This window comes from Egretta garzetta, unplaced genomic scaffold, assembly GCF_000687185.1.
Source record: "Egretta garzetta isolate BGI_Z169 unplaced genomic scaffold, ASM68718v1 scaffold27, whole genome shotgun sequence".
Classification (NCBI taxonomy): domain Eukaryota; kingdom Metazoa; phylum Chordata; class Aves; order Pelecaniformes; family Ardeidae; genus Egretta; species Egretta garzetta.
The window spans coordinates 3,077,752-3,089,425 of NW_009260400.1; the positions used below are offsets into that span (position 1 = coordinate 3,077,752).

Here is an 11,674-nt window from a genome sequence, read left to right on the forward strand (position 1 = left end):
CAGCATTCCAGGGGCGGCCTCACCAGTGCCCAGCACAGGGGCACGGTCACTGCCCTGCTCCTGCTGGCCACACCAGTCCTGATACAAGCCAGGATGCTGCTGGCCCTCTTGGCCACCTGGGCACACTGCTGGCTCATATTCAGATGCCTGTCGGCCAACACCCCCAGGTCCTTTTCTGCTGGGCAGCTTCCCAGCCCCTTTTCTCCATGCCTGTAACGTTGAGTGAGGTTGTTTTGACCCCAGGGCAGGACCTGGCCCTTGGCCTTGTTGAACCTCACACCATTGGCCTGGGTCCATGGATCCAGCCTGGCCAGGTCCCTCTGCAGAGCCCCCCTCCCCTCCAGCAGATCCACCCTCCTGCCGAGCTCGGTGTCATCTGCAAACTGGCTGAGGGTGCGCTCTATCAAAAAGGGGCTGCCTGGGGCTGAGCATGGCTCCAGGGTGGGTTTGCGCCACAGCTGCCAGTAAGGGATGGTTCCATCTACAGCTCAGTGTGTGCAAGATGTTCCCATGGCCCCACCATGAAATCCCATGAGATCTGATCCCTTTGCATGATGCCCAAGCCTCTGGCCGTGCCCCCCAGCTGGGTGTTACCCCCCCAGGCTGCAGCCTTACCTCCGCGGGTTTTTTGCTTAACCACTTCTTTTTCCCAGCTCCCACAGTTGCATGTCACCCATCAGCAATTATGACCCCAAAACACTGTGTTTCATCTAGTCTCCACGCTCAGGGACCAGTCTGATTTGCTCGAAGTGCTGTGAACATCCTCTGCCTATGAGCTGGGCTTTGAGCACCGCAACACTGAGCCATGTTATGGGAATCAGCAAGGAAACCTCGTTAGCTCTCGGTGGCAGCAGGCGGTAGTGCTGACACCTATCGATAAACTGGAGGGAGACCCAGAAAGCTTTGGACTCCTCATGGTCCTTACCCCAGTGTAGCCAGGTAGGTGCTGAATTGCCGTACCTCGGCGGTGGGTCTGAAGGGCAGCAGACCCAGGGGTATCATGTCCCAGTGGCAGAGTATCAAAAGATGCCACCTTTGCACAACCTGGAGGAGGAACTCAGTTGCAAACCAGACCAGAAAGACAACTCACGGAGCTGCCCACGGAGCAAGTGATGGCGCTGATGCAACAAGCAGATGTACAGACTGCAGGGAGGACCTGGGTCCTTGGCCCTGCTATGGCCACGGCTGCAAAGGGACAGACAGAAGCACTGAGCCTGCTGTGAAATCCTATCCCTTGCTTTGCAAGGGAGCGGAGGCTTTTTCTTGGGGCGCTGGAGGAAAACTGTTGCATGAGGGATGTCTTCGTTGCCATGCATGGGGTTGACCCTCGGCCACGTCTCAGAGGAAGCCACCAGCTCAAGGGCATCTTCGAGCCCATCTCTGAAATGGAGTTATTTGGGTATTTCTTAACAGGGGCATTTGGCTCCTTGCAGTAGGCAGGATAAGCAGGAAGGCGAGAAAAACCCTGGCACGGGTTGCCCAGGGAGGTGGTGGAGGCCCCATCCCTCGACACATCCAAGGCCAGGTTGGATGGGGTTGTGAGCAACCTGGTCTGGTTAAAGGTGTCCCTGCTCCTACAGGGGGTTGGGCTGGATGACCTCTAAAGGTCCCTTCCAACTCAAACCATTCCATGTTTCTATGATTCCCAAGAGGTGGGAAAAACACTTGGATAAACCAGGCATCCACCTGCTCTGGACAACGGGACAGAACAAAACACGTCATCTGCCCCAGCAAATGCCATTCCTCCTGGATTTGCTTTGCTCTGGTGTGAAAACCGAGGGCCATCCTGCCAATAACGCAAGCCCCAGAGAGAGTAGGAAGAAGGAAAAAATAATATTCCCATTGATCGCTTAGCAACAGCGCTGGTTTAGGAGGAATAGCTCTGGCTGCCGGGTAAATAAGGGCTGACGGCTTTGTTCAGAAAGGCTCACACTTTGTATCACACCCAAAGCAAAACTGGTGCATTACCTGCCTCCACGAGGTCAACGCTTCAGAGGGGCCCTACTGTTTGATGCAGACGTTCACTGCATTTCCAGAGGGGCTGGAGGCAGCCAGCCAGGAGCGCTCAGCACGTCCAAGACACAGCTTCAAGGGACGTCAAAGCTGCCAGTGCTGTCAGGAGATGTTTCCGAATGTCAGCCACTGGAGCAGTGAATCTGCTGCCTTTGAGACATGCTAGAGCACAGATCCTGTGCCATGTGTGAGCTTTCCACCACAAGAAGAAAGCGATACTGTCACCATAGGGAAACTGAGGCATGGGTGTACTCAGCAGCTGGTGGCAGCGCCAGGACTTGAACCCCTCCAGCCTCACCCTCGTGCTTTCTCCTGGGGGACTATTTTGCTGTCCCTGCTCTACCCAAAAGCAGAGATTTCTTTAGACCCCTGCTAGGACCGCAGTGTAACACTGCACCCCCCAGACATAGCCCCACTCACCTTTTTATCCAGTTTTCTGCCGGCCATGCTCAGTGTAATCACCCTGTTATCCGAGAGCTCTTGGGCAGCTATCTGAAAGAGAAGGGAAGGCTGCCTTCATTTTTGGCACGAAAAGAAAGCAAATGCCTGGCCAGAGGAGACCCCAGCCCCCAGGGATGCCCGCTCTGGAGGTACCTGCACAACCCCTGCACAACCCATTTCCCAGCCGAGAGACCAAGTGCCCTAACGCATGCAGTATTTCGCTACGGAGGAGTTAAACTGATTTTCCCTTTGCAGATCCGCTTGGGATTAGCCTCCTTCCCAGCTTCTCCCTGGAATGGAGAAGGACGGAGGAAAAGCCCAAGCTTCCTGCAGATGGGCGCTGCCATTTGCCCCGCACCAAGGTAGTGACATGCTGGCCTTAAACAAAATGGGACACGTTTTTGTAGCAGGCTACCAGCTACGATGCCAGGGCCGCAGCCAAAGCCCCCCTGACCCCCACTGACCCCCTGGGCCCACGCGAAGCAGGCTCATTTGCGGGGCTGGGAGTCAACCAGTACAATTAAGCCTCTTGCATGGACGACCCAAAGGGAAAATGAGGTGCCAGGACACCCCGAGCAGCCTCCTTCCCCTGTGCCATGGGGAAGCCTGCAAGGACCAAGCCAAGGGGAAGCAGGATCCAGAAAAAACCCTTGCCAGTGAGACAAGCCACCTCATCCCCCACGTCCCAGGCTGGGCACCGCAAAAAGCAGCTGCCCCGTCCCTTGCAGGAGATGCCAGAGGCACCACGGATGTACGCCACATCTCTGTGTGACCACCCGAGGAGATGGCCCCAAGGGTGAAAGCTCCGTGGCTGCTCTGGAGGAGCTCCCACAGGCAGGAGTGCAGTCCCCATGGCTTCAGTTTAAGGGACTTTATGCACAAACTCCCCAGGAGGGCTTTGGCTGCCAACCGCCAGTGGGCTGGTTTTGTCTGGAACGTGGTCTAATGAGTCTCTTGGTATTTTAAGAAAGGGAATGTTTATAACAAAAACCAAAGCCCCACATTTATTCACTTCTGTTACCAGCCCTTTTCTGAATCACTTGTGTTTTTTTCCTCCAGGCTGCATCCTGCCCAAGCATCTGCTCCCCACCTCTCCCTCCTCTGCTCCCCAGGGTGGGCTGAGCCATCCCCTGGCACCCCCAGCCATAGCATCCTCCTTGGCAGGTGCTGGCACTGGCACCAGCATGGCCAGGAACACAGCATAGGCATTTTCCTGGTGCAGGGTGCTGACAAGCACGGCTGGGTGCTGGCTCACCCGAGGAGCCTGTCCTCCACTGGAGACAGGCAGCGTAGTTGCAGCAAGGCTTTCAGAAAAACTTGCAGAAATCAAGGGACCAATTCTCTGCAGAACGAGAGGGTTCTGGGCACTTGGGAGAGCAGGGAGTTTGCAGAAATGAGGAGGCAGAGATGCAGCTCTTGAATCCTCCTGGCGAGGGGATGAGCCGCAGCCCCCCAGCAACCTCCTAGCCTTTCCATGGGGGCCACCACTTTTTGGCCCACGGAGGATGTGTTCACTGCATGCAAACCCAAATTTTCCCCTCTGCCCCATACAGCTGTGATGTCCGAAGTTCCCTTTTGCAAAGCCACGGCATCAGTTTTCTCTCCCGCCTGGTCCTCAGCAGGCAGGCATGGTCACCAAACCCAGGGTGAGGAAGAAGAGCTGCAGGAAGGGGATGAAATTTGCCCTTTGCTGATCCCCACAAAAGCAGGCCCAGTTGGCACCCAGCATTTCAGGGCTCACCGGAGGCTATGTAAAAGCCAGGCAGTGCAGACAAGCCGGCTGTGCCCTCGTGCCCCGCTGCCGCAGGCTGCTGGGGGCATTTTCCCTTGGCCAGCATGGCCAGCAGCAGCGCCCCCACCGCTGGGCCCGGCAGAGGTGTGCAGCAAGACCTGAGGATTGGTGTCTATAAACCACAGTGGCTTGCACTGGGATTTCCCCACACCATCCTGTCCATGTAGTCAAGATGTGGCATCCACCCCTCCGGCATCGCAGTTAAGATAAAGGATACTTGGGGAAAATCGAAGGGAATGGGGGCAAGGAAGGCAGGGTTGGGCTCCAAACTCCATGTTTTATGTCAGTGAGCCCAAAGCCTGGTCCTCAGTTGGTGTCCGTAGCCCCGGCTCCAGCGCCGTGCCAGGCAGTGAGGGCAGGTGTCCACCACACCAGACCCTGCTGCCATCACCAAGCCAGGGTGGTAAAAAACCAGATCAGGACATGGCATCAATGGTACAAAACGGAGCAGGCACCTCAGACCCTTTGATTTCTAATGAAGCCTTAGTGACAGATCATCGGGACCTTCCTTTTTTTAAAGCGTGGAACCTTTGAACTGGACTGGAAACTTTTCACCTGGCCCAGCTCTTCCCACTCCAGCATCGGACAGGGTGCCGGGACCCCATGCCTTGGGGATGGCACCCAGCATCAGGCACTGCAGCTTTTCCTCTTGCCTTTAAAGACCAACTGCAGCATTAAGAGAGAAAAGCTGGCAGCATCTTCCCAGCCTCTGAGCAAACACGATGGAAATGCCCTTGCAGCAGCCGGGTCCTGGGCTTTTAAACCCTTCCAGTGCTTTTAAACCTGATGGAGGTTTAACTTCTTGCTGCATCTTGCAAAACCCATAATGCAGAAGAGACCCGAAAGGGATGGGAGATGTGGCAGGAGGGAAATACACCTAAATTTAGCCTTCTCTTCTTAAAAAAACCCCATCACTAAGGAGATCCACAGCGAGAAGGCCACTGCCCTAAGGGGTCTGCATCGGGAGCAGCAGCTGTTGCCATGCCAGTTGTTGCTATGGCGCAGCTTCCATCCCCATCCTACAAACAGAACCCCCGTGACCTACAGCACAGCTCCCATCCCCGTCCTACAAACAGAACCCCCGTGACCTACAGCGCAGCTCCCATCCCCATCCTACAAACAGAACCCCCGTGACCTACAGCGCAGCTCCCATCCCCATCCTACAAAGAGAATCCCCCGTGACCTACAGCGCAGCTCCCATCCCCGTCCTACAAACAAAACCACCCGTGACCTATGGCGCAGCTCCCATCCCCGTCCTACAAACACAACCCCCCATGACCTATGGCACAGCTCCCATCCCCATCCTACAAACAGAATCCTCCGTGACCTACAACGTGGCTCCCATCCCCGTCCTACAAACAGAACCCCTGTGACCCACGACATGGCTCCCATCCTTGTCCTACAAACAGAACCACCCATGTCCGCAAAGGCGCCAGCTCCAGGGAGGGCTGAGCAGCCGCATTGCGTCAGATACCAAAAGGCAGCAGCATGGATTCACTTGGTCCTTCCCGAGATGGACATTTGCCTTGTTTCAGAGACCGAAGCAGAGGTTGAAGACTCATGGTGCTGGGTACCAGGCCAGACAGTCCCTGCTCCAGAACGAGTCCTCCTCCAAAGAAACCAAAGAGGGCAGGAAAAATGGGAGGCAAAGAAAAAAAGGTTCCTGGACCCCAGGTGAGTGCCCCGCACCGTTCCCAGGTCATTATCCCCTCAGCAGGTAACGTAAAGTAGTAACCGTACCGTTATCATCCCTTTGCCAGCCGGCTTGCCATTCCCCAGAAGGAGACTCCTTGTTATTTTCTTGCTGGAGACGATCTAGAGAAGCCAAAGAAAATAAAATCATGATTGTACAAGTGATCAAAAGCAGACTCATAAGCAACTGATCATTGCTCCTGTCAGTTAATTCAGATTAGGCATTCACAACGGTAGAAGAACAGCCTCATATGTGGGGATGACTGTGATGTGGCGAATGTCACCACCGCCACCAATTCCATGGGGAGCAGGACAGCAGCTGAATGGTGCAGAGCAGTGACGGCACCAGAGGTTGGGGTAATGGTTGGACTCAATGATCCAAAAGGTCTTTTTCAACCAAAACGATTCTATGTTTCCACTCTACAATGCCAAGAGGCTGAAGCATCATCTGCTGTGGAGCCCAGGGAGCAGCCCTTTGCGTGGAGCAGGTCAGTGGGACCCCATGCAGCTGAAGGACCGTGATTTCTTCCCAGCAAAATCACAACTCAACCTCACAAACCCCATTTTTAAATACTTCTAACCTCACCCCTGCCAGCAACCTGCTCTCAGGCCATGTTTTTGTGGGCAAATCCTGATTACGAACTACATGCTCCCCCCCAGCACCATTCTGCCGAGCAAAGCATGGGGGTCAGCACCCCCAAAGGCATGTGTCCCCCCACACTTCTGGCTTGTAAGGGGCCAGACAGGACCATCTGGGAGCTGAATTAAACCCCCTGAGATTTTTTCCCCAGCTCACTGAGCTGCATTCGCCTGCAGATCTGGAGACCCTGTAAGTTTTCCCCACGAGGCACAAACCCCCACGTGGGGGTCCAGCAACCTGCTGGACGTAGCTGTGCTCTGCTCCCATACTGGCTGGGGGCCCCTTCGAACTCTAGGGGTTGCAGTTTAAGAAGTGCAGTCCTATCCATACTTCTGCCCTTGCCTTCGGTCCTACATCACACAGTCAGAAAATAATAATAATAATAATAGTAATAGCAATAGTAATAGTAATAGTAATAGTAATAGTAATAGTAATAGTAATAACTAAAAACCCCACATAATGAAATGGCTTAACTTGTTGCTCCTGGGATCCATGTGACCCAGCCACGCTTGGATTCATCCCATCACTCCCCAGAAATGCTCTCCTCCCTCTGGGGAGACCTGATTGTGGCCTTACAATGCTTAAAGGGGGCTGATAAGAAAGATGGGGTCAGACTTTTTAATAGGGCCTGTTGCGATAGGACAGGGGGTGATGGTTTTAAACTAAAAGTGGGGAGATTTAGACTAACGAAGAAATTTTTTACAGCAAGGGTGGTGGAACGGGTTGCCCAGGGAGGTGGTAGAGGCCCCATCCCTGGAAACATTCCAGGCCAAGTTGGACGGGGCTGTGAGCAGCCTGATCTGGTTAAAGGTGTCCCTGTTCCTACAAGGGGTGGGGCTGGGTGACCCTAAAGGTCCCTTCCAACCCAAAACATTCTGTGTTCCTATGGCTCTCGTAATTTTGAGGCAAACCCCTTTCCCATTGCAGCAAGCCGGCCCATGCCCTGGTGCTTTCAATCCATAAAGGCGTAGGAGTTACCAGTTCGTGCAACCAGCCACTCGTGCCATGCACAAGGAGGCAAAATCGCCTCGCAATCCCAGCTAGTGGAAACCATGGACCCCCTCCAGCCTGCAGTTTGGTCCCCGTTACATTTAATTTGGCCGCAGAGGTCATTACAGGCCTGCGAATGATTCAGCCACCCTTTTAAATCTTACCACAGACCTAATTAGCTGCGATAAAATAATCCAGCTAATCTGGCGGATGCAAACTCAACACTGAAAAGTCAGATGCTCGCTGTGCAGTGGTTGCTGCCCACGGCTGCTCCCCTTCCCTTCCCTTCTCACAGAACTGGGCAGGCTTGTGGAAGCATCTCAGCAGACACCATCCAGATGTCAGCAAACTCACACGGAGAGGAGGCTGACAGAGAATTTCAGGAAAAAGGGGGAAAATGAGATGATCCCTCCATTCCAAGCTGGTGCCTTGCTGCAGACTAAAGGTCGCCAAGAAGCTCACACAGGAAGGGCTGAGAAAACTCATCAAAAGGTGGGCACATGCGTAAGCCAAGTTCTCTTCTGCAGAGTGCAAACACTTGCATGAGATTACAGAAGTTGAGAGCTTTCTTTTTTCCAATCGACCAAGCCCACAGTTGTGCCTAAAGACACAGGAGACAGTTATGCCATGCCCATGAGCCACCATGGCTCAACCATCAACTGTTCTGAGCCAGCACCTTGGACACAAGACCTGCCAACAGCTGCCCAGTCACCACTAGTACCACAGCCCCAGGATGGCCTGTCCAGCCTCATGTTCTGAGAAAATCACCTTTCAAAGCACCAGGAAGGGTTGGGCTCTTCTTGGAGCTCCAACAGGCAGGAGGATCCACCTTTCCCCCCAGCGCAGACAGAGAACATTCCTCTCCAGCATGAGCCTGCAGAGCCCTGGCCTCCCGCAGCACCACGTTTCAGAACAGCAAGGTTTCATCTCTTTTTCCTTACATCCATAAATTCTGTGCTTGCAGCTTTGTGCCAAGACCATGACCTTCACACGGAGCATTGCTGAGCTGCCCCACATCAGAGGTGGCTGCGTTTCAGCAATGGAACTAACAGTAAAAGATGGGTTTGGTCTAAATCACTGAACGCCTGGGCCGTCGCCTGCACTGCCTCTGAACTTCTCCAGGAGCAGAACTCGGCCATCACAGAGCACTTCCAAAAACCCAGACGCTACATGTCAGACCCCGTAAATGTCACTGCTCTTCCAACACGTCCAGCTCTTGAGTTGGCAATAGTCAGGTCACTCATCCCCCTTGCCGTGCGCAGTGCCCTGCAGCACTCTGAGTACTAAAGCTCAGGAGCATCCCCAAACACCCTGGGCTGGCTGTCCCTGCTGACCCACCTATCACAGTGTCTCCTTCCTTCCAGCATCAAACACGACAGGGACCATTTTGCCTAGCCCCTGTGCTGGTGCCAGGTACCACAGCAGCCCTGAGCAGATGGATGCTGCAAAAGAATGGAAAAAATCCCCTCGTTCCTTGCCTTTGAGTCAGAGCAAGCTCAGAGGACAAAGGCATTTGGAGAATGTAGCTGCCAACTTCTAACAGGGTCTGGTCTCATGAACACAAAGACCTTCTAAAGGCTTATAAATCGCATTGTGTCCTGAAAGCTTTTCCACAGGAAGAGCAGAAGACACATTCCTGCACCAACACGCTAAAGTAGGGGAGATTATTTGCTACACGATGGCAATGGATAAAGCTTGGCGGGGGGGGAAGAGAAAACCAAAACTGAGGTAGAAAGGTAGACTGCAATGCAACATCTGACCTTAAACATCCCAAGTCCAAGTCCAGCTGGCCCTCAGGGCTCTTACTACAATCCCTGGTGAGATACAGGTACCTCCAAAAGCTGCCAGTTGCTGTCTCTCTGCAGGAGCCAGCAGAAGCCCACACCATGACTAGCTTAGACTTCGGCAAGCAGCCAACGGCTCCAGTGTGGAACAATTCAGCTGAAGTGTGACCAGCAAATTAAATTGGTTTTGCCAGGACGGGCCCAGCAAACTTTACAATAAATAAGAGAAGCAGCTCTAATCCCCCTGCATCGTTGCGGCTGGTGTGACCTGGGGTCCCTTGGCTGGAGGACAGCGAGCTGCCAGGACCTTAGAGACTCACCATGCCCAGCGTGCAGGAGAACTCGCCCAGGAAGTCGTGCTCATACAGCTGCATGCTTGACTTGTCCTGATCAAACAGGGCGAACTTGAGCTTCTGCACTTCTTCAAAGTGGTAGTCAATGATGAACTTCTTGGCGAAAGCTGGGTTGAGGTTGTTCACAGCTGTCTCTGTCCTGTCAAGCTGCAAAGAAAAGAAAAGAGGCAGCTGGGGATCTGCATCGTGCATCTTTGTCATGGCCGTGTATCGCTGACTCCAGCCAGAGCCACCCAGAAGCCCCACAGCGACCACTGGGGAGTGGGAGCACCAGGCGTTGAGCAGAGCTCTCCCGAAGCACAGGCTGCAGTACCCAGCCCACGCAAGGTGGGATCTGTCCAAACAGGTCACGGCACTTCATGCAAAGAGCGACGTCCCACGGATGGGGTGCACGGGGCTGCACAAGCCCGCCCCAGCCAAGAGCCAGGATGGGGGTGCCCACCCAGTGAGCTGTGGACTCAAGGCTGATTGCAGCCAGAGTCTCTGCTGGCCTCCAACCCCTCTCCTCCTAGGAGCCGGTGCTCTCACACATCACTGATCCTCAGCCGGACTCACGGCTGCGATGCCAAGCCTGCTTCTTTCAGGCTTGTGCCGCTAACAGTAAGGACAAGCAAAAAAGCGTCATGCGCCAGGAGAGCAACCCTCTAGGATTTCCCTCCAGACCTCACACCAACACATTCATGTGGTTTCTTCTTTCTCAGCATTCCATGGAAAAAAAGAAGGGGGGGGGGAAAAAACCCACCACAGGCCTTTTTAATAGATTTCATCAAGCGTTAGGAGAAACAAGAGGCTGGACGGACCGAGAAGACGAGACTTCAACAGTCACCCTGAGCTACCACGAGCAGGCTGGGGAAACGATAACTCTGACAGCTTGGAAGGGCAAGCACAGGGAGGATGAGGCATGCGGGGAGCTTGGTGTTGGGGGGGAAGCACCATGGCAGCCTGCAGCATCCCGCAGCCAGGAGCAGCAATGAGAGCAGAAGGAGCTTAGCGGGCAGCCAGTGAGGGCGTGGGTTTGGGACGCAGTGTGGCACAGGCTGACAGAAAGCCTGGTGTGAGCCAAAATAAAGCAAAATTTTAAAAAAAATAATAATCCTGGGAAGAGCCACGCCAGACATCCCGGGGCGCTGCCCTCTGTTAATGGAGCTTCAGCCCCAGATCCCGTGCCTCAGCCCACAGGAGCTCTGGGAGGATGGCAGCACCGGCCAGGCCCCCGGCCAGGCTCGCGCAGGCATGGCAACCCACAATTTCAGGCAAAGTGGCAGAAAATGGGAAAGCAAGGCCAAAAAAAGCCAGTATGTTTGCCTCTGGAAGCCAATGGCCATGGAGGGTCTGAACTCTAATGTCAGGACCCATCATCCCCACCAGGCCGTCACCAATGGTGAGAGGCACCAGGAAAGGGCAAATCTGGAGCCCAACATACACTTAAGGAGCTAAAATGGGGAGAAAGGGGGGTGGCGCCATAGCCCGAGCACTGAACAAGAAACCAACCCCCGCAGCTGGGGCGAATATCCTCCAGCAAGGAAACCAAGTCAGGCAGACCCCTGTCAGGAGAGCAGCCATTGATATCGTATTGGTATCGTATTGATATTGGAAGAGGTGGCAGCCGGTTTGGCAAAGGATGTCATAGAATCACAGAATCGTTTGGGTTGGAAAAGCCCTTTAAGATCCCCAAGCCCAACCATTACCCTAACCCTGCCATCCCACCACTAAACCCTGTCCCATGTCCTGCCCACGCAGTCCCATGGGAAGCGCCGACAGCTCTGAGCATCCGAGCTGGAGCAGCCATGTGCCCACCAGAGGAGCTAGCAGCATTGGCCATTCGCCACGCTGCGCTGTTATCTCAGGACATGGCAACAGGGGCTGTTAAAAAAAAGAAAGCAAGGCAGGCTCTTGCCAGCGTCATTTTATCAAATGCTGCTGCCCTCGGTGCCTGGGAAGACCACCCCCTCACCCGTGGGCGAGCACA

The 11,674-nt window shown here is 54.3% G+C and overlaps 1 protein-coding gene across 3 annotated transcripts in view; it reads right to left on the reverse strand.

The window, feature by feature from the left end:
• The window catches only part of CPNE2 (copine 2), a 63,899-nt gene that overhangs the window by 28,849 nt on the left and 23,376 nt on the right, over nt 1–11,674 (reverse strand). For all 3 annotated transcript variants that reach the window (XM_035898745.1, XM_009643284.2, XM_035898746.1), the window contains 3 exons: nt 9,673–9,852; nt 5,987–6,061; nt 2,434–2,505 (listed from right to left, as the gene is read on the reverse strand). In XM_035898745.1, coding sequence (XP_035754638.1) covers nt 2,434–2,505; nt 5,987–6,061; nt 9,673–9,852 — 327 coding nt within the window. The remainder of the gene's footprint in view (nt 1–2,433; nt 2,506–5,986; nt 6,062–9,672; nt 9,853–11,674) is intronic.